Source organism: Chenopodium quinoa, unplaced genomic scaffold (genome assembly GCF_001683475.1).
Source record: "Chenopodium quinoa cultivar QQ74 unplaced genomic scaffold, ASM168347v1, whole genome shotgun sequence".
Classification (NCBI taxonomy): domain Eukaryota; kingdom Viridiplantae; phylum Streptophyta; class Magnoliopsida; order Caryophyllales; family Amaranthaceae; genus Chenopodium; species Chenopodium quinoa.
Genome location: NW_018744693.1, coordinates 443,577 through 467,533, shown reverse-complemented (window position 1 = coordinate 467,533; position 23,957 = coordinate 443,577). Strand labels below are relative to the sequence as shown.

The 23,957-nt window shown below is 32.9% G+C and overlaps 2 protein-coding genes across 3 annotated transcripts; one reads left to right on the top strand and one right to left on the bottom strand.

Annotated features, from left to right (window-relative positions):
* Positions 1–6,523: 6,523 nt before the first annotated feature.
* LOC110702433 (probable serine/threonine-protein kinase At5g41260) lies at positions 6,524–18,371 on the top strand. Of its 2 annotated transcripts, none has more exons than XM_021880138.1 (11): positions 6,524–6,746; positions 7,302–7,532; positions 7,866–8,086; positions 8,622–8,757; positions 9,222–9,355; positions 11,382–11,487; positions 12,002–12,087; positions 12,982–13,170; positions 14,895–15,047; positions 16,479–16,592; positions 17,783–18,371. In XM_021880138.1, the coding sequence occupies exons 2-11, from the start codon at positions 7,454–7,456 to the stop codon at positions 18,023–18,025; spliced, it is 1,461 nt and encodes a 486-aa protein (XP_021735830.1). In that variant the 5' UTR covers positions 6,524–6,746; positions 7,302–7,453; the 3' UTR covers positions 18,026–18,371. The 2 variants fall into 2 exon arrangements, with proteins under 2 accessions (XP_021735830.1, XP_021735829.1); XM_021880137.1 differs by having other exon boundaries at positions 7,267–7,532.
* Positions 18,372–18,929: 558 nt separating this feature from the next.
* LOC110702434 (tubulin beta-3 chain-like) lies at positions 18,930–22,000 on the bottom strand. Its single transcript, XM_021880139.1, has 3 exons — positions 20,903–22,000; positions 20,055–20,324; positions 18,930–19,899 (listed from the first exon to the last, which is right to left on the bottom strand). Exons 1-3 carry the CDS (start codon positions 21,294–21,296, stop codon positions 19,238–19,240), a joined length of 1,326 nt encoding a protein of 441 aa, XP_021735831.1. The 5' UTR covers positions 21,297–22,000; the 3' UTR covers positions 18,930–19,237.
* Positions 22,001–23,957: the final 1,957 nt, after the last annotated feature.

Here is a 23,957-nt window from a genome sequence, read left to right as displayed (position 1 = left end):
TACTTGGGGTTACTATGTCAGTTATGGGTTACTTGGGGTTACTAGGTCACGGGTTACTAGATCAGTCGGGGGTTAATTGGTCAGGGGTTACTAAGTCAATTAGGGGTTACTTTTGTCTTGGGGTTACTTTGTCTGGGGGTTACTTTGTCATTTGCTGATTTGGTACCCTGTCGCATGGTGCGGCCAGCCGCACCAGAAACGCACTGATAAAAATAATATTGAAAAATAAAAGTCTCGTGCCATGCACGGTAATTTTCAATTCTTAATACTTATCATTAGTTTAACACTGTTATTTAATTATAAAAAATAATACCTAATTGCAAAATAGGATGAAAGTTCTGTAATTACAAAAAAAGAAAAAAAAATCAATCAATCAATAACAATATACTAAAAGACACAACAACAATGACACATGTCATCTTATGGTGTGTCCTTAGTATATTTTTTTTAAAAAAATTAAAACTATTTAACAATGGATAGAAAATATACACAAAATATTTACATGGGAAAAAATTGTAGAATAATATATTTATAAGCTTAAATATCTAACCATATCTTTATATAAATATATTCCTATATTAGTAATTACTTTTTTTTTAATGTATAATGATTATTTATAGTAAAAAAAATCATGAATATATATTTTTCAATTTAACATAGTTTTGTGAATGAAAAATTATCATATTTGAAATTTTAAAAAAAAATGTCATTAAGGTTCAATCATCAATTCAATAACAATATACTAAAAGACACACCAACAATGACACATGTCATCTTATGGTGTGTCCTTAGTATATTTTTTTTTAAAAATTAAAACTATTTAACAATTGATAGAAAACATACGCAAAATATTTACATAGGAAAAAAATTGTAGAATAATATATTTATAAGCTTAAATATCTAACCATATCTTTATATAAATATATTCCTATATTAGTAATTACTTTTTTTTTAATGTATAATGATTATTTATAGTAAAAAAAATCATGAATATATATTTTTCAATTTAACATAGTTTTGTGAATGAAAAATTATCATATTTGAAATTTTTTTAAAAAAATATGTCATTAAGGTTCAAAATAAAATAAAGCAATATAATATGTATGAAAAAAAGAAAAAAAAATCTAACTAGCTTGATTTGAGATAAAATAAAAATAAAAAAAATAAAAAAAAATAAAATTGATACTCCGTGACAATGATTGAAAAACCATGCATGACACGGGATCTAACCTGGGCCTGTTCTCTTCCGTTGAAATTCAGTTCAGTTCAGTTCAGCTCTTAATTTATGTCTAATGATATTGCTAATGATATAAAGCCAAATTTCATTCTTTTAAGCTCTTATTACAACGACGACGACGACGACAACAACAACGACAACAACAACAACAACAACAACAACAACAACAACAACAACAACAACAACAACAACAACAACAACAACAACAACAATAATAATAATAATATTAACAATAATAATAATAATAATAATAATAATAATAATAATCAATAAGTAATAAATAATAATAATAATAATAATAATAATAATAATCAATAAATAATAATAATAATAATAATAATAATAATAATTGAAATAATGATACTAATAATAATAATCAAAAATAATAGTAATAATCATCAATAAATAATAATAATAATAACAACAACAACAACAACAACAACAACAACAACAACAACAACAATAATAATAATAATAATAATAATAATAATAATCAATATGTGTTTAAAATGTTTAGAGGTTTCAAGTTTTTAACATATTTTCCATAAATTTTATAATTATATAATATATTTTTCGTAAATATTTTAATATGTACATTTGTATATACACATATGTATAGTAATAAATAATCAATAAATAATCAAAGATCACTAATCCGTAGTTAAAAATCACTAATTAATAAGTTCAGTTCAGCTGAGTTCAGTCAATCGGAACAGGCCCCTAGTACTATATACTAAAAGACACAACAGACCAATTGGATGTTGGTGTAGTGGTGATTGGGAATACACTTGGTAGGGAGGACCTGTGTTCGATCCCTCGCAACAACAATTGGGAGGGGACTGAAACCTAACCACCCAGAACTAATCCCCGAATCCTGATTAACCCAAAGGGTGAACCGAGTAGAACACCAAAAAATAAAAATAAAAAAAATAAAAAAGACACACCAGCAATGACACGTGTCATCCCCTGGTGTCATTGCTAGTGTGTCTTTAGTTATTTTTCTTTTCTTTTTTATTTAAAAAAAACTACTTATTAAGGAAATAAATTATTTATAAAAATAATTTATTTTTGTATACATATTCCATATTAATGTAGTATCTATTATAATTAATATAAAAGATTTCACAAATCTTTTTAAAAAAGTTTTGGCAACTTCAAATCCAAAAATATATTCTTAAAATAATTTACTATGTATAACCTATTTTTCAACAAGAAAAAAGATTGCTTGGATTTTTTGCCTACTTTTGTTTTAGTTGTGTACTAGATTAGTACCCGCACGTTGCACGATGGTGATAAGTATTTTTTCATATTTCTTTAGTACATGTTATATGAATATTCATAAGAAAACATGTACATCATTTTTTTAAATGGTCGGTTATAATTTAATGTTACATCATAGTAATATTTACTATATTATTAAAATAATGGTTATTCAAAATATATTTAATATTGCATCATCCAATAAGGTTATATGTTTAGAGTGGAAACACAACATTATAATATTGATGTCAAACACTCAAAGTCAAGTTTTAGATTTTTTCTTTTCATATGTACTTGGTCCTAGTTTATAGCAAGTAAAATGAATAGGCAAAACATAATAAAAAATAAAAAATGATGACATCATATATAAATTTGGAGGGAAATTTTTTAATGAGGAATTGACACATAAGAAATTTTTGAAACCGATGACATCAACATGTTTTGTTTTAGTCTTAGTTAATAGAATAGATTAGATTAGAAGCTCATGCAAATACAAATCAACCTATCACCTATTTTTATTATTCCTCGATTAATAAATTATTACAATACTTATCAATCAATAATATATAGGTCACCGTGCATGGCACTGGATCTAACCTAGTTATCAAACTAAGGAACACTATATGCATGACTAATAAATATAAGTATGAATTACATTACAAAGTTATAGATAGAAAACTATTATTGCATAATATTGTATAAAAAATACTCGTAATATCTTTGTTTGAATGTGTACAAATGGAATATACTTATCAAATAAGAAGTAAAATATTATTGAATTATACTTAATATCAAGTAGTTTGTATCAAAAAAACTTCTCTAAGAAACTTTGGCCAAAAAAATTAAAATTAAAAAATTATTTGTGGTGTGATTAGAGAGCCACAAGGGGCAGTCGAAGTAGTGATGAGAATCGATCTCAAAATCTTTTGAAATTGGAAGGGGAACTCTTACCACTTGAGTCATCCCTCACCCAATTAGTATGAATTATTAGATTATTACTCCCACCGTTTCCTTTTTTTTTTTAGAATTGATCGAAATTCAATGTGCATATTTTTTGTGCATAATGTGCATAAATTTTAGTTTTCTTATAAACTTGAAAATAAAAAGTGGCAGGTCAAAATAAATTATTCACATTTAACCCTTTTCATTTTTCTCATTTTGAGAAACTTTTCATTGGATCTCAACCCTATGTATATACATACGTGTTTTATATTAATACGCGTTTTGGAGACTGTGAAAACTCAAATTGGGCAAAAACTATAGGGAAATTGAGAGTAATGTACAAATACAATTTAATTGGAGGCCCTTTTAGTTTGTGGGCCTTGTGCTAAGGCCCACCTTACAGTCTTGCACATCCTCTCATATGGCCCTGGACGAAAAGGGTAAGGGAAATCCTTACCCTCAAAAGTTTAATGTATACTTCGTATGATACATGATTTATTTATAGATTATTAAATATATACAATGTATTTTAGGCCTCCAAATAATTAAAATGAGTCAGTAATGTACATTCAAGATATCACATGCTTTACATGTCCTCTTTGTTGTACTTTGAATTATACTATCATACATCAGGTGACACTTGCAAAGCACTACCCAATTTGTGCTACATGCACATTATTTGTTATGGTGACATTGACCAATTGACATGTGCCGTCTAACGTTAAACCGTTACTTCCTTTAAACAAAAAAATTGCATTTAAATCGGTGTATAGTCTTTTAGATAGAGACTAGTGTAAGTAACAAGTGGAATGTAATTCAATAATATATAGAGAATAAATTAGAAGTTTTTCGAATATACATATACTCATAGGAATTTTCTAGCATTCTAAGGGCATGTTCTGATTAACTGAACTGAGCTGAACCTTAACTGAACTTATTGGAGCTGAACTAAACTGAACTGAATATTTTATGAGATAAGAAAATTAAGAAATAAACTGAACTGAACTGAACTGAACTGAAAATGAGCGGAAGAGAATCAAGAGAACATGCCCTAAGAGTTCAAATACTTATCACAAGGCTAATAATCATGAAAGAACTTATACAAGTATGTTGTACCTCGTTTGTTCTATGAAAATTTTCCCACTTTTCGTTTATAGCCGTTTTATGAAATTCTTCCTACTTTTTTCAGTGAAGTATTATTACTTAAACTTGACCCACTTTTGTAGGACCACTGTTTGTGGTTACTTTTTTATTTTATTTTTCTATTTCCAGTTAAACTTTAAATGTACTCCTAAAACAAAATACACTTATAATTTATTTTTTTATATGTAATTTAACACATATATTACCTACAAAATTTGAAAAGCAAGTGACATACTTTGTATTTGTGGAAGGGTCAAAATTAAAAATGCGGGCTACGTTTACTTAGGGCTTGTTCACATTTACTGAAATGAGCTGAATTAAACTGAACTGATTGGAGCTGAATTGAACTGAACTTAACTGATTGAAGCTGAGCTGAACTAAATAGAGTTGAAATAAATATTTTACGAGAGAATGAAATTAGGAGCTGAACTAAACTGAGCTGATTGAAACTGAACTGAACTGAGCTGATTGGAGCTGAACTGAACTGAAATTAAGCAGAAGTGAATAGATCTCTAGTATTAGAAGTCTAACATAATCAAAAAGGAGTTTTAAATAGACAACATCATCATTCTAATCCTCACAAATTGTCCTTTTTAATCATCATCATTTTTTTTTACTTTTTCTTTTGAACGGTTCGTCATTCTCATGCTCATATGCACTATTAAAGCATGATATGCAGTATATAAAAATATAATTAAGACATTTAATGCACCAAAACAATTTCCATGCAAATAAACATAAAAAAAAAAGTCGTAACCCAGCAAATGCCAGAGCATAACCCAAACTATAATTATTTGTGGGAAACTATTTTGATATTTTCCTTGTATTTATATCTATACTGGGTAAATGATGTTTTTACAAATGTATAGTTTTTTAATTGTTATTTTTTATGAAAATGAGAAATAGTCCCAAAAATAATTTTTTTTTTATTTTTGCAAAGTCATGTCACGTTGAGTTTGTATTTGGTCTAGTGTTTATTTCGTGTTGTATACAAAATTTATATAAAAAAATTACGTAAAATGTAGGATTTATAATTGCATAATTTGACTGTTTTGACAATGGGATGTGTTCAAGTTGATTTGTGTTGTGCCAACATTGTATTTTCTCTTAGTAATTTAGTGTTTGTGTCGTGACGGTTTTGGTCGGGTCGTGTCGTGTCAGAAATGGTCAGTTTTATCTATATTTTAGAGGAGGATCTTCAACAACCTCTACTCTACTCTACTCATATTAGATTACTTGACACCCTTGTTAACACGAAACTATTGCCCGATTTCCTTATCTATTACTATATAGCAATTTAGTAATTTTCGTTATATGTTTCTCTGTACGTCATGACAATGATTTAATGTACGTAGTAAGCCCACACATACGTGCGCTTCATTAATTTGTAAAGCCAAGAATCCCGCTTCTTTATCCATTTTAAATCTTCAGTTTTCATTTCACACATCGCCGCATATTCTGGTCCCCGTTGCTTCAACTCTTACTTTAGCCCTAAAGCTCGTAAATTCCCCAAACTATCAAAACTGGTATAGAAAGAACCTTGTAATTACTTACTTCATATAATTCAACTTTTTTCTTTCTCAATCAACCTTTTTTATAGTTTATTTTACAACAGTAAGATACATTTACTGTTTTTTTAGAGTAATTAACAAACCTGCATTAATATTTACTCGATACTTTATCGATTTATCTTTTATTGCATCCACTATACAAGATAACTACATAGTAAATTTTGGTCTTTGAGACAACATGATGATTGTTGGTCTCACACCTTTTCGTTGTAATAATAAAATTGTAATAAGTGGTGGGTTTTACATGTCGGTGGAAATTTAGGAAAATATTTGGTACGTGTAGACTTTTAGAAGAAGAAAAGTTGAAAGAAAATAGAAGTGGTAAGAAAAATAAAAATAACAATCCAATTGACATTACTCTTGTGTAAAATTAATAAATACCCAAATCTTCAATAATTTAACCCAAATCTTAAATTACCAAAAATCCCATATATTATTGCTTCTATACAGCATATATACACAACTCCATTAAAAATTTAAAAGCACATCCTTAGCTTTCCACCCCCTAAAAAAAGGAGAACCCACTTTTCATTTACTTTCAATTTTCATTTTTGCTCAATTTTTTTGATCAATCTTCCATTGAATTGAACTGGGTATGTTGTTAAATAAGCATTTTTTGAAGTTTTTCTATGTTCAAATTCGAATTTTGCATTCAAATATTTGGGTTTTATGGGTTTTGATTTGGGTCAGAATTGTTTGACTGAGTTGTGATTTTATGGTAATGTTTAATGAATTTTTTAATTTCTTATGTTGATGATTTTGCATAAATTTAAACTTGAATTGTTGATTGATGGGTTAATTAATTTATGTTTATGACTCTGCTTTTGAGAAATAATTTGTTTTGACTCATGATTATCACTTGACTAATTAGTTGTTATACAGTGTGAAATGGAATGTATCTCGTGATCTCTGCTTCCCTATTTTTGGGGCGTTTTAATTATGAAGTTTCATGTATTCCGTTGGTATTTTATGAATGTTACATTTATATTTTTATGTATTTAATAAGCTTCTAGGTTGTGTATAAAGTTTACATGAAAAAAACTCATTTTGTGTGTGTGTTGATGCTTGTGGTTTTGTGTGAAGTTAATTCAGTTTTTATCTTGTTGCTTGCAGAAATTAATTATTGGTGTGAGCATTGATATTGCTAGGGTGTTCCTCATTGCCTCATGGGATTGTTGTGACTGAAATTGTTGGCTGATTTCGAGTTTCGACAAGTGGCTTATATGTGTATATAAGCTGTGTTGTTTGGGTTGAATTGTTGAAGTGAGTCATAGCCTGCATTTGATCTTGTTGGGTTGTAATGGGTTGTAATTGCTCGAAACTATCGACGTGTTGCTGGGAACCAGGGCATGATGGGAAGAAACCAGAACCTGAGACAGGTACTTGGTTAATTCTTAATGTTTCTTATATATGTTGTGAGGAAAATACTCCCTCGAATTCAATATATTAGTGGTTTTTGCTAGTTCTTTTTATTTTTTTATATCCAAATTATAAGTCTTTCTAGCATACTTGTTAATATCACTTCACAAGCATGGCCATTTTATAATATCAATGTAATTCCACTTTACAATTCCAATGCAATTAATATCTATGAAAATTGCTTAAACGACTACAATCTTGGATCATAGGGAATATATGGTAGTTATAGACTGGTATTGAATTGCAATAGGATGGTTATATCATATCATCACATTTTCTCCTTTGTCTATCAGAGAATGAGCAGAAGGGCGAGTTTGATGACACACCTACATTTCGCGAGTTCAGCATTGAACAACTTAAGACGGCAACATCTGGCTTTGCAGTTGAGAATATAGTTTCAGAACATGGAGAGAAGGCTCCCAACATTGTATACAAAGGGAAGCTAGACAACCAAAAGCGGATTGCGGTAAAACGTTTCAACAGGTCTGCTTGGCCTGATGCTCGGCAGTTCTTGGTATGGAATATAGTTCTTAATTTCCCTAGGCAATAGGTCCATTTATCTTATGTAGGTTCTAGTGTTTGTTATCTTTCGGATTAAGCTTACCTTTGTTACAAATTGACTATATTCTGTTATCTGATTTAGAATTGCATTTGCTAGCCTAGTCCTCCCATTTTCCATTTTATGTGATTTAAAAGGTTTAAAGTTATGACGTCAATGCACTCACTAGCAGTTGGTGTTCAACGGAAATGTAGCATTTATCCTTTTAGAATAAAGATTCCTGATTTTTACTCCACTGGGCGAATGGATAATGTCTTCATAATCTGATCTTAACTTCATAAGGGCGCATAATTTTTTTTTTTAAGGTCTTGACTATGTTTTATATTGTGGGCTGGCGCTCGAATAATAAGGGTTGATGTTCATGTGTAAATTGTCCTGCATGCTATTCTGTTGATGCACCTGAAGGTTTTTTGTATTTTTTTTTATTTTAAAATGCATCTTACTCAACTCTTCAAAATCTTAAATCTCTCTCATCTGTTTTTCAACTCAGGAAGAAGCAAAAGCAGTTGGTCAGCTGCGAAGCAACAGATTGGCCAATTTGCTTGGTTGTTGCCATGAGGGTGATGAGAGATTACTTGTTGCAGAATTCATGCCAAATGAAACACTAGCTAAGCATCTGTTCCATTGTGAGTTTTGTTTTACACATATATAGAGTTAATTATTTTCATTTTTGTTTATCTGGATGCAACTTCATGCCAAGCAATCTCAATCAATGATGAGAAGAAAACTAGCCAATCACTCAAACAAAGCTGTTTGGTTTTCTTTGTATATTCTCCTATGTATTAGGCTGAAGTTGTCTATTTCGTTGATTTGTGAGAATTCTGCTGATCTGCTCAAATGCTTCATTTCCCTTTGAAATCTGGACTCATGGTACTTTCAGTCAGTAATACGGTTTTCCAGATTGTAGTGATTTCTTTTCTTTGAATAGTATGGGATAAGTCTGCATATATCTAGATCTTAATTTCCTCAGCAGGATACTTGTTGGATTAAAATCGTTTTAGTGGTCTGTTAATACTAGTTCTTGGCGTTCATTTTTGCGTCACAGGTACTGTTTAGTGTTTGCTTTTCTAATATATGGTTATTGACGTAGGGGATGCTCATCCTATGAAATGGGCAATGCGGTTACGAGTGGCACTGTATCTTGCACAGGCCCTAGAATACTGTACCAATAAGGGGCGTACTCTGTACCATGATCTCAATGCGTATAGAGTTTTGTTTGATGAGGTACCTTTCTGGTCTTGATCTCCCTCAAAATAAGGTTTTTAATTCTCGTATTTTACTTCTCTCATTGCTCATTATTTGGTCAATAAATAATATGTTTGGCAATTCCTATTCTCAATCTTTAGTCAGTAAAAGTCAGAAATTAACACCATCCATGGAGCCCTGTGAAAACCATTATTTTCAGCATACAAAAAGATTAATCATTGAGAATCTTAAGGACTACATGCAGTTGATATATAATCTTCCCAAAATTAGCTGTTACTATAATACTGAGTATGAAAGTTGGATACGATATCGTTAGACTTGTGCAGTTTTGTTGGGTAATGCTGAAGTGGCGGGTTTGTTGAAAGCGCACGTTTAGAATTTATTACCTTCTGGAATAAAGTTTGATTTACTACCTTTTAAGTACCAAAACATGAAAACTTATGATTTATGACGGATTGTCTATGAATCTGTTTGGTGGGGTCCACAACTCCACATACTGTTTTCTTTTTCTAAATAACTTTCCTCGTTTCATATTTCATACCATGTTCCACTCTCTCCTCTTCCCATTCTTGTTTTGTCCATCTTTCATTTGTTCCTTCTTAAAAAAACTCATTACTCTAATCCAGACATGGAGTACTTATCAACCATGATGAAGCGATGACAACAACTCACATGACAGTCTTATACACATAGCCATTTTTTTGTTCATTCTTCCCTTTATAAGAACTCAAGATTATCAACTCCTCATTTTCACTAAGCAAGTATCTTTTTGGCCCACTCAAATCATTAACTCATTCTTCACTTGGTATATTCACTTGGGGCTAGAAGAGTAAGGGTATATTTCATCTCAACAATATTACAACTACTATCCATTTTGTGCAGTAATGCAGTATAAAGTGAATGGATAATAGGGGTCAATTTTGAAAATTATTTCTAACTATAAAAATTCCCAATTTATAACCCTAATGGCAGAAAATTTGTATCTTCAAAGTTGTTCTCGTTAGAAGCTTAATAAAATCCCTAATTGGCCGACTCTTCCTATAGAAGCTATCCCCTAACTTAATTTGAGGGGAAACAACTGGAAATTTGATGCGACAAATGTAGCAAAATGTAACTGTAGGGTTAGCTATGTGGCCGTAAATGTTAGGTGTGGGAGTTATTATTTGCTGTTAAAAATCTGTGTAAATGGAAAACTATAGTTTGAGTGTTTGGTGAGGTAAAAATAAATACTTCCTTCGTTCTTTTTAACTTGACCTATCAAGCTTGCCAATGTAAAACTTAAATGATCAATAACTTTAATTCTCCATAAGTAAAAAATATAAAAGTTATATGTTATAATATTACTTGTTGGGACAATCAAAGGAGAGATGATAAATAGTGTAAAAGTCAAAGCGAGTCAAGTAAAAAGGACAGAGGAAGTATTGTTTAGCCTCCATGACTTCATCAACATTTTTTTTAATAACACACACACACACATATATATGGTTTTTATTTTTATTTTTATTTTTATTTATTTTTATTTTTTATTTATTTTTTTATAATTAGAATAAGGAGGATAACGTTTAAAAAAAAGAAAAAAAAGAGCATGATAGATTTTTATATTGCACGCATCGTGTATGTCTCTTAGCTTGTATTTCTAATGTTACAAAATCTACCTCTCGGGGTATTGCCAACAATTAGTAAATTTTGGCCCAATTTAATTAATTAGACAGCGAATTGCTAACTTGTACTAAAACACATACTACCAAATTAGGCATCACTATACAAGATTAGCATCGGGTTTCTGTTTTTATCGTTTTGGTGCAACTTAATAATTGGATTACATGCTTTGTTGTATAAAATTGCTTACTTTGTTAGGTTGTAAAATCAATTGTGAGCAGAGAAAGGAGGTTGGAGCTTAAAAGCAAATTACTCTATTCTGTCATTATCTCCAAAGGATTATTTTAACACCAAAGGAGAGCTACAATAATATGCATGGTTATGGTGATCTCTAAGATCTCTCATTTTGGTGTTAAAGGATATTTGTTCTTGATCCCTTTTGTAGGAAGGTGATCCTAGACTTTCCTGCTTTGGCTTGATGAAAAATAGTAGAGATGGAAAAAGCTACAGTACAAATTTGGCCTTTACTCCACCTGAGTATTTGAGGACTGGTAAGTGGTCGTCATTTAAGGACAATAATCTCCATTATTATGATATTGGTAAATAATGGTGCATAATTGATGTTGTTCTTTGGGTTAGTGTTGTAAACTTAGCGTTCTTGTAGAATTTGTGTGTAAAATGGGTCATTTTTTCTAGGAATAGGGCCTTCAATACTTCAACAGAAAGTGATGCTTCTGTCGTGTCTTTAAAATTAGTGTCTATTTTTTCCTTTTTTGAGGAATGCATACAACCAGATTATCTCACATAGTGTTCATTTATATTTTTTCCCCTTTCTTCCCTTCTATTAGGGCAAGAAATGTTATCAGATAATACTAAAATGCCAAATCTTTTTGTGGGAAATCACAATTTTAATGATTCAGATAAAAAGCAATACATGTAATAAAATATAACCTCCAGTATTCCAGGTTTCTGTTTACGTATCTGCTTTGCACTTTATTGATTATCATGGAATGATTAACTTGCTGTATGTACTTGCAATGACTTTGCACTTGCTGCTTTTTATAGGTAGAGTGACTCCAGAGAGTGTGATTTATAGTTTTGGGACCCTTTTGCTTGATCTGTTAAGTGGAAAGCATATCCCTCCAAGCCATGTAAGCCTTTTGTTTCACTGTTATTTTCTGTTTTTGTTGAATATTCTTATTTCTGTATGGTCCAATTTAATTTAATTAAGATAAGGCAAAAAAGTGTGAAATTCCAATTCAAGGTGAAATCAACGCTCCTTGGTGAATATGATATCTTGCTACAAACATCAATGTGTTAAGACTATGTTTCTTGCTGATAGTCATTCGAACAGACTATGAGCATGCAGAAAGTGCTTATTTGTTTCAATATATACTTAAATCTTTCTATATAATTCAAGTATTGATGGATGATAATTGTTTGTAGATAGAAAGGAATATGACTTAGACAATAAAGACGCGTGCAAACTGGCCAGATTTCTATTTATATAAGAGCTTCCTGTATGAGAACTTGTTTTTATGAACCAACTGCTTAGATCAGCCAATGGAAATAATAATGTTGAACTGCAGTATTACCTTGAACTGACTCAACAATATGTATAGGTTTAAATTCAACATAATTCTTCTCTTGTCATTTGTCAAACCATACCTTTTTTTTCCTTTCTCATCCACTAACAATTAGGTATAAGACCAAGAAAGTAAGACTACATATGCCACTAGAGGGAGAGTTATGATCTTCCAGTATCAGACTAGCCCCTTGCTAGCTGCCTAGCTCTATGCCCTCATTGCTGCCAACATATTCTTCCTTTTCTTTTCCTTCCGGGGAGGGGGGATGCTGGAAATGTCATTCACGAGGGGCATTTTCTTCTTGTGTGTGACATCAAAATACATGTGTTGGGGCAATGTTAGATTTATAGGATGCTCTATTAATTTTTGGCTGTAATTTCTGTTTCGGAAATGTAACTTTTCTAGTGGTGTTCTGTACTAATATGGTAGCTTGTCTGAACATTGCTTGATATTTTTCAGGCTCTTGACCTGATTCGTGACAGAAACATTCAAACGTTGATGGATTCTTGTTTGGAAGGCCAGTTCTCTAATGATGATGGGACTGAGCTAGTACGTTTGGCTTCGAGGTGTTTGCAATATGAGCCACGTGAGCGGCCAAATCCAAAATCACTTGTTGCTGCCTTGATTCCTCTTCAGAAGGAAACAGAGGTTTGCAGTTACTCTCTCGTTATCATTGTGGATTTTATAATCCTTGATTTTGTCTGTAGCCGTTTCTTTATGCAGTGTTTTTTGGATTCTTGAGATTATGTTCAGCAAAGCTTCAAAAAAGCCTGTATTTGTTGGATTATATAAGCCATTTTAAACACAAGCAATACTTCACATTTCATTTCACACATGTTTGACTGTCTTAAATGTACCCTGCATATGGTTCTTATTTAGTTAATATGTTAAGACCCTTTATGCATTTAGCTACCGATAAAATTATCTCAATCAGTTGTAAACTTATCTCTGAAGAGTACGTAAGAACCAAAATACTAAGTGCCGTCCCTTTGGGTAATTGGTACTTTGACTGATGAATTGCTAAGGGTACTGAATGAGATGTTTTGGTAATGTTTCTTAGGGGTTATGGTGTTATGCTTTAGTGGCAATAAAATAGGAATAAATCCTGGGAACTGGAATATCTTATTCTTGCTTCAAGGGGCTGACCGGCTGATCAGACTTTTATTTTCCTATTTCCTCTCTCCCTTGGCTTGATATCTTGTATTTTAAGCAACCACATCTCCAAAAGGAGGATATGGAACATGCAACTTTATCCTTGTTTGTCACTGAATATTTAAGATTCAAACTAGCCCAGCAAATAATGTACTGAATAATGGAAAAAATCAAATTTAGTGCTGCTAAGTACTATGAGTACGACGGATTATTACTTTTAAGTTTTTTTTGTTTTGTTTTTTTCCCCCTAAGGTAGTGGCGACTTTTGGATTTGTAACGACTTCAAGTTCTCTTTTCCACTTCTCTCTGAAATCATCTATATGCCTATTCGCCAGTAATACCTAATCTGCAGTATTCTTTAATACGCGAAAGGATACGTGATACACAATTTTCTACATAATTATTCCATGTGTTATTAGCCCAATAGTGTTCCACCATACCATGTGCACTCGGTCTGATATGCACGTTCTCAATATGCCGTTCGTAGGGGGAACCAGAGTTTTAGACTTTTAGGTTACACTGCTATTCGCTAAGAAAACAAATGGATTATTATGGAAATATTTAATTACCATTTACCCATGTAAATGACAAGTTTCTGTGATCTCAGGAGGAGACACTTTTTTTCTTTTCTTTTTTTTTTTTTACTTTTTTTGGTTTGCAATATGCCACTGAACCTCACTGATTTGTTTGCAAATCTTAGCTTTCACTCTAATGTTTCAAGTTTTGTGTTGATTGAGGACTGTGCGGAGTGTGAGATTTACTAGTGGAGATTTGGGATTCTTTTTTTTAAGATTCTCAGTGCTAGTGGCCCACTGGCACAAGGCATTTGTGACATGCCTGTCTAGAACCTGAGTGGATTCTCGAGTTTGTTCGTAAAGATGGTCTAGTCTCAAAAAGTTAAGCACAAGCTCAATATGGAGTATTTTTATTCCTTTATTCCAAAAAGGTTGTCAAAGTCTTTCATATAAACTTTTTTAAATGCAGTGTTTATTCAATTTAAAGGTGTGACCAAGACTGCTGAATTGCTTAAAGTAATTACAGTTGAGTTTATGATACCACACTTGTTGATAGAGCTGGTCTCATGTCGATATCAATGTTTGATATAGATGATTCAAATACCTTGCTTTTGTGCTTGAAATTATTTGTCTACATCGAACCTTTTTTTAAGATGTGGAGTTTGTTAATATGGGATATATGAATGATCTGTTGTTCCTCTGCAGGTTCCATCACATGAGTTAATGGACATACCTCATGGTGCAGCAGATGTAACTCTCTCTCCTCTTGGAGAAGCTTGCTCCAGAAAAGATTTGACTGCCATACATGAAATATTAGAAAGTATTGGGTATAAAGATGATGAGGGAACTGCTACTGAGGTTTGTACCTAAACATTTTGTATTTACATGTCATGCATTATTGGGGCTATTTAATTTTAACCCAAAATTTAGCCAACCTAAAATATGGTTAAGTTGCCTTAAAATCATGCGTGAATGGTTGTTGTGCGATTAATGCAAGCTTTGATTAGAAGCAGTGTAACTAATTATGATCCCTTGTTACTTTCAATGCCAGTGTGACTAACCTTTTTTGGATGGAGTATTTGTTTGTAGTGCTTAATGTATTGTAACTTCTATGAAGCATTGACAGAAGTAATACAATGATAACATATGACCTCTCGAAATTGAGCACTTGACACAAGTCACATCCTTTCGTTATTTTTTATTCAATATTTCTAAAAAGATGTGTTTGGATAAAAAATAAATCATAGGACATGCTTGGATTGGGGGAGATGTATTACTAGGGTAATAAAAGTTTATCAATCAATCAATCATCAAAGCCTTAATCCCATAAGTGGGGTCGGCTACATAAACCAAACTTGATTAATCCGTGTAATCATCGACAAAGATCCTCCTCCATCCCTTACGATCCAATGCTTCATCCTCATGCAAATCCAAAAACTTTATATCCTTCCTAATTCCGTCCAGCCAAGTAGGGTAATAAAAGTCAAACTAAGCAAAATGAAAGTGAAAATAGGGAAGGAGAAGATAGTGATGGTGTGATTGTAAGGAAAATTATGTGGTGATGGTGTGGCATGAGGTGAAGAAAAAGGAACTATTACCCTCATTTTAGGGGTAATAGTTACACTACGGGGAGGGTGGGTAACTATTACCCTCATTATGAGGGTATTAATTCTTCCATCTCTCTCTTTTCCTCATGGCACAATTACCTTATTTCATATGTAAACACCATGCCTCCTACAACACCACCTCTAAGTACTTATGTTTTATCAAGTTTGACTTTTATTACCCCCTTAATATAATACCCAATCCAAGCAAGGTCTTAAAGGGAACGAGAGAAGAGTGAAGAAGTGAGAAACGAGGGAAAATATTATGCTGTTATTTGGACAACGTGAAAGAGGGTGAAAGAAGGTTTTCCAAATCTTTCTAATTTGTGAGGGATTTGGTTATGAATTAGGGAAATAAATTGGATCTTCGTGTTTGCTTTTCTGACCTTCCCTTTCTCTCCTTCCCTTCACGGAAAATCTCCTTGTCCAGTTACATTGTAAAATTTGTAAAGAGCGTTTTTTGTCCCCTACATTTAAATTGACTAGAATAACCATAAGGCTGTCATCACCACAAGGCCGAGAAAAGGTGTTAGTGGCGCTTTCCTTGAACCTTAGCAATGTATGTTTTCTGTGGTTACTGATGTATTCCCTGCCAATTCACCATGTTATTGCTCTTGATTGACAATTTTGCGTAACAATTAATAGTATGGCTAAGTGAAACTCATCGTGTAATTGCATATGGCAGCTTTCGTTTCAGATGTGGACCAGTCAAATGCAGGATACACTGACCTCTAAGAAAAAGGGTGATGCTGCCTTTAGGCAAAAGGACTTCAAGACAGCGATAGAATGCTACAGCCAAGTATGTTCTTGTATAGATAAATGCTACTTTTGTTATTTTTTCTGCCTGTATTTTTTGTGTTCGTTCTTTTTATTTGGGTGGGCTGATGTCCTGTTGGGGGTTGCTACTTGCTAGTCTCTTTTTATTTACAGTTTTGTAAAATTTATGGAAAAAGAATAAATTCTAGATTTCTAGTAATCTGGTTCCTTTAATTTCTAGTTGTCATTCTTTGTTGGTCAGAATTCAATGTACTTGTCTCTCACTAGCCTTAAATGTTTGCATAGCTTTGTTATCTACTAATCTGGCCAATTAACCCACGATCTTCAGCGGCTTGTACTTTCTAGCATGTTTCTTGTCCTACTGGTCTTACCAAATTCTATAATTTTTCAGAGGGGAAGGCAGAGTTAATTACACATATACATTCCATTTGTTCAATTTAGGGGCAAGTGACAATTTGAATAAAATAGCTGGATGAAGAGAAGGGGGGGGGGGTGGTTAATAATAATTTATCAGTTAGGTGCTTGAAAAAAATACTTATCAGCAATATTAAATGGATTTTTAGTTTGAAGTCCGGTTCAAATGATAAGCCACATTTGAAGAGTGTTGTTGAACCTTGTCTTTTATAATTATAGCTTTCTTTGTCCCTTGCTAGATATCTCATTTAATTTTAGCACATATATTAAGGATAATAGTCAAAGTTGGATAAAAAAGTGGGTGTGAGCATTGTAAAGTAGAGAGAAAAAGTTGTTGGAGACGCACCCAAAAAAAAAAAAGATCATCATTAAATGTGATTAATGTTAATGTGATTAGAGATTTAAACAAAATTAAGAGAAAATGGTGTTGGAGCAAAAAAGAATTTATTTGATAGATAGATTAAAGAATTTTACTTAAACTGTACAATGTGTACATGCAGAGATGGTAAACTGGAAAGTTCACTTTGGGACATCTCACCAAAAATAGGGAAAAATTATCAAGGGATATAGTCTTGTCTATTAGTATATGATTTTGAACCATAAAATGATACTGAGTAGTCCTAAGGAAGAGTTTACTCATTATTCATTACATATTTTGCTAAATTGACAGACTAAACTAGATTAGTTTGATAACCTAAATTAAATTATTGGCAGTAGTCTTTTTCGTATTAAAAGTTCTGGTTGAGAAATCAAGGCGGAATTATGCTGACAAATTTCATCCAATTCGCTTTGTTCCAGTTCATTGATGGTGGAACCATGCTGTCACCAACAGCTTTTGCTCGTCGTAGTCTGTGTTATCTCATGAGTGACATGCCACAAGAAGCACTTGATGATGCATCACAAGCACAAGTTATATCTCCGGTGTGGCATATTGCTTCTTATCTACAGGCTGCTGCATTATTTGCTCTTGGAAAAGAGAATGAAGCGCAGCTTGCTCTGAAAGACGGATCATCCCTTGAAAACAAAAGGAGTGGTGGCTGATAGTGGCTTTATGGGTAATCGTTCTTCATTTTTCATATTGCTGCTATAGCACTGATGTACATGGAGTTATTCAAGGATCTTCAAAGCAGTCTTTTTTATTTTATAATCATCATTCTTTGATAGAACTACAGGTTAATTTGGGTGAACAGTTTGCTTTAGTGAGTTGATGGGTGTAACTTTCATTTCTATAGAGGGATTCGTTTTTACATAGAAATCAGATGATGAAGAATGTTTTGTACAGTTGAATTTTGCTGCTGCTTTGTCTTAAGATGATTGATAAATCCTATGTTTTTAGACTTGTTTGTGTTGATTTATACCATTTTTGACATGCCATTTGATCTTATTATCCTGGTTTAGACTGGACACAATAATGCTCTTGTTAATGCGTAGTTTCTGATTGTTTTTAAGAGTGTTGATTGTATATGATATCATTGTAACTAAATTGTAATGGTGATGTTTTAGGCTGCTAGATTAATTTTAGTTAGGGTTTCATCACATCTTATGCATTTTAGTTAGGGTTTCTGATTGGTGCAGCGAATTGTTTTACTACCTCCATTTCATGTTTGTTGCAACTTTGGCCATTATTTGAGAGAGATAAAATATTTCAAAGTTGCAAAAAACATGAAACAGAGGTAGTAGAATTGTTTGGTGCTGTTTTTGGGCTATGTTCTGGCTAGTTAGATACAAGTATATGGATGTATAGGATTTCAAAAGACTGAATTAGTGATACCATTTTCTTTAATACCATTTTTTTTTAAAAAAAAGCGTGCATTGAGGCGCAAGACGATAGGTTCATCGTTCGTGCGCCTTTTTTGGTGTAGGCAAAGCGATTTCGGTGAGGCGCACAAAAAAATAAATAAATTATTGTTTATTATATGCGCCTCACTTTAATGATACACCTTGGTTGCGCCTTGTACATTGGGCTTAGTGGTAGTACCTTTCCTTGAAATTCATTTTTTTTTTTCAATATATTTCACTTCAATTTCCCTTTCAGAAAGTATTATATATACTATTCTTGGATTTAAACCTTATTGTGTATTATAAAAATTAAATTAGTTTCATCCAAATAAGAGAATAAAATGAATAAGTTCCTTGTACAAAAAAAGAATTCCCCCTCTTGCCACCTTTTGAAATTGAAAGAGATTAAATTCTATTCATTTCTCTTCCTTAATGTAAAAAGGAATCCTCTCAAATTAATTTTTTGGCTAATTTTCAAGCATCCTCCTCTTCATATTCTTCCTCATACTCCACTCCAGCTTCCTGATACTGCTGATATTCAGACACCAAATCATTCATATTACTCTCAGCCTCAGTGAACTCCATCTCATCCATGCCTTCGCCGGTGTACCAATGCAAGAAAGCCTTCCTCCTAAACATGACGGTAAACTGCTCTGATACCCTTCGGAACATCTCTTGAATGGAGGTTGAGTTCCCTATGAAAGTCGAAGACATAGCAAGCCCTGTTGGTGGGATGTCACAGACACTAGACTTCACGTTGTTGGGGATCCACTCTACAAAGTAGGATGAATTCTTGCTCTGAACATTGGTCATTTGCTGGTCAACTTCTTTTGTGCTCATCTTCCCTCGGAACATTGCTGATGCAGTGAGGTATCGCCCATGACGTGGGTCTGCTGCACACATCATGTTCTTGGAATCCCACATTTGTTGGGTGAGCTCGGGGATGGACAGGGTTGTGTACTGCCGAGAGTTGATGGAGGTCAAGGGTGCAAATCCGACCATGAAGAAGTGGAGACGAGGGAAGGGTATCAGGTTCACTGCAAGCTTTCTAAGGTCGGAGTTCAGTTGACCAGGAAATCGCAGGCAGCATGTTATGCCACTCATTGTTGCTGAGATCAGGTGATTCAGGTCGCCAACTGCATGTTTGCAAAACTTATGTTAAAGGTGGATCATTTTAACAAGTATTCAATCAACTCGCTTAACTGCATAAGTACTGTAGGGTGGAAACGTAAAGATGATAGCAGCAGAAAATTAAGCAGAAACAAAGAATGCAAGCGTTATAGCAACATACATCGAGGGTTGGAGAGTTTGAGAGTGCGGAAGCAAATGTCATAGAGGGCTTCATTGTCAAGTACCATGCACTCATCAGCATTCTCTACAAGCTGGTGTACAGAAAGCGTGGCATTGTAAGGCTCCACCACCGTGTCTGACACCTTTGGAGATGGAAACACAGAGAAGGTCATCAGCATACGATCAGGATACTCCTCTTTAATCTTCGATATTAGCAGCGTTCCCATCCCTGATCCAGTTCCTCCTCCCAAAGAATGGCATAACTGGAATCCTACCAATCGATTCAAGTAATCGCAAGTCAGGAGATTATTCAACATAAAAATCCATCATATGACAAAATTATATGTAGTGATGAATTTAGAAATATTTTTAAGTCTCACGTATCTAGATGCTTGCTATAGACTTGGGTAGCATTAGCATATGTCTCATAACAAGGTGATGAGTCGTTTAGTTCGAATTCAGGTTGGTTATCATATGTTCGGGATGGGACATATTAGAGTAACATAATTTTTTTGGTCACATTAGATTGATATTGAGCCGGGCTAATATCATGTTACATAGCTTAGGTACAATTTGGATTTGGTCAAGTACCAAAAGATGACAATAATGACATATTCAACGATCACAGTTTTGTCAAGAAAGATATAGATAGTTAATTAATATTGCATCGTACCAAAAGATGCATAATCTACATAAATAAACTTTCTCAGATCTTGTCACATTATTAGGAATATATTGAATTATTGATCAATAATAATATTCTGATCCTAATATTTTACTGATCATATACAAGTATATCAAAGATAAGTGTGATTATGAAATGAAAAAAAAACTATACATTTTGTGTACCTTGTAAAGAATCAGAATTCTCGGTTTCTTTACGAACAACATCAAGGACAGTATCGATTAATTCAGCACCTTCGGTGTAATGACCCTTAGCCCAGTTATTCCCAGCACCATTTTGCGCGAAAACAAAGTTATCAGGCCTAAAAATCTGTCCATAAGGACTAGATTTAAGGGAGTCCATGGTGCCTGGCTCGAGGTCTATCATGATCGCCCTAGGAACATATCGTCCACCTCTCACCTCATTAAAATAAACATCGGATCGTTCAACTTGGAGTGGAGAATCACCAATGTATAGCCCGGTTGTATCAATACCGTGCTCATTACAAACCACCTCCCAAAACTGCGCGCCGATTTGGTTACCACATTGCCCGGCTTGGATGTGGAGGATTTCTCTCATAATGTTATTAGGATGATGTTTTAGAATAAGGAGAGGGTGTTACAATGAATAAAAATGTGGGCAAAAAATGAAGTTTTGATGGAAATAAAAGTGCTTGAAAGTTGGGAGTTTTGTAGGGTGGAAAAAAAATGACAAAGATATCAATTTCATGTGAGCATGTTAGAAGGCCATGTCAAATGACAAAATATGCGAGAGATTTTGGAGTAATACAACTCATTGATCTCCGAACATTTAGCCTTTGCTCTGTTTTTGTCTATTATTTTTTGTAACATGTAACATGCAAATTAATAGTTGTACTATAATTAATATATTTCATATCAATGCTTAAATAAAGGTTTGTTTTGTTTCCTTAAATCGAGAGATACGATACTTTACTAATTACGATGTTTTATATCCTTATTTTTATAGCACTATTTGAATTAACTGGTATATAATCAGAGTTTGATTATATATACATAGTAGGTAACCATTATTTGATTTTGATTGTAACACTTCTTGGTGGAACGTCAAGAGTCATTTACATCATTCATTTAGAGACATGGTATCACCCACCTCTAGCTTTAAGAGTTGCATTTTGTAAAATAGTGGCATGTGGACTTTTATATTGACAATGACATGACGCCATATCAATCATACATAACTTGTCAATATTTTATATCATGAATTTTACCACTATAGATTCAATGAAAAGAAATGGAATTCAACTCTTTAAACAATGAACTATCAACATCATTAACCACTAAGCCAATTAATGCTAGTAATAACCTAAATGCAAATCAATATCATTAATTACACTATAATTTATAAAGAGGGAAAGTGGTGATGGTACAATCTTGACATTGTTATGGTATTTTTGAACCTCCACAATCATATTGTACATGAACATCATTATACTCATCACTCTCCCATTGCCTCTCACCCATGGTCCCATACCATAACAATCATGACAAAATGATTGAAACCGTAAATTCGTAATTAGTTTACACATAATAAAATGAAAGAGGAAATCAAAGATTGGTATTATTCATAAAATCAGTAAAGCAATGATTCCATAAATTGTAGATTTTTTTTTTTAAAAAAGTAATAATTAAAAAAATCAATAGTGACATCATACATTAAATTGGTGGGAATTTTTTTAGAGGAAGCGGCACAAAGAATAAAGGGAGGATTGATGATATCAACAACGTTTTGTTTTAGTATTAGTTATTAATAGATTTTTTTTTAGGTGGTATATTACAAATTTACTTGAAGTTTTTTCCCAGAAACAAGTGATTAATTTGGGGTGGATAAAAAACGATGATGCGTAAAAAATAATTTGAGATAGAGTTGATAAAAAAATCTTGCGTGGACCTGATACACAATAATATTATTGTGAACCCAAGGTATATACGCATCACAGTAGGCATTATATGGAACAAAATGACCCTAATCTTAACCTAGTAACCTTATTTTTAACATATTAACCTTTATTATTTAAACTCATGTGACATTTAATATTATTGTGAACCTGAAATACGAATTATGTTAAACATGACCCTAATTTTTGTTGAGTAATTTAGAGTATGTGACAATTTTCATGATTGCTTTGCTTAATTATAGGTGAAGGTATTAATAGGTGAAGGTGTTTAATTAAGTATAGCAAGTAATTAGAAGCAAATAACCTTGGTATAGAGGGAACAAACTCAGTAAAGAGGAAGCAAACAAAACAGCCTTTAGCCGCCCGGTCTGCCGCCCGGTCTAGGTGGTGGTCGCCCGATCGGGCGCTAGGGGGTGCTTCTGGGACAAAGGTCTGCCGCCCGGTCAGGGCCATCACCGCCCGATCGGGCGCGAGAACGGAGAAGAAATGTGAGAACTTGCTGTCAGTTTTTCGGCAGTTACTTCGTATTTCTTCATAAGCTATTTGCTTGGTTTAGTTGTTTTGTCAGTTACTTTTGTAACTTTTGGCAGTCACTTTGTGACTTTTTGCTTGATAAAAATTGCTTCTATATATATGTAATGTGAGCATATGATGAAAAGCAGAAACTAATTAAAAAAAGTGGTTTTGTATTTCTCATACGAAAACTGGAAGAAAATATGCAGTTTATTTTCTTTGAAATATTTTGCAAACTCTATATTTATCATCATCACAAATCACATACACTTATCTACATTGAATTGTAATCATCCTACTTGTGATTGCAATTGTTCTTCGTTGTATCTCCTAAGTAAATTTCCATGAAACCCGGTTGTAGTATAGGGTCGGAATTATACTTTTGGGAAAGTGATCCCGTTCACGCCTCGAAGATTTTACCGGTTTATTTTGTTTGCTTTCTTTGTGACCCTTGTTAAACACAAAATCCCCAACAATTTTAATATGGTAACCTTTGTTATTTATATTGACCAGTATATAAAAAAATTTCACTAAAAAAATAAAATAATATCCTTTATAATATCACAATGACTTTTATTTCAACATAGTAACATTTTTTCATATAGTGACTTTATTATTATTATTAAAAAAAACCTACAAAGTCAATCAATTTACAAAAAATTGGTGGGGAGTCGAGATACAATCTGGACCCCACCCCTCTAGCTATAATGAACTCGATCCTGCTGAAGATGTGAGTAGCTGCACGAGCACCAATATCCTGAGTCTTACCGAACGCCTAAATTCGCTTCGGC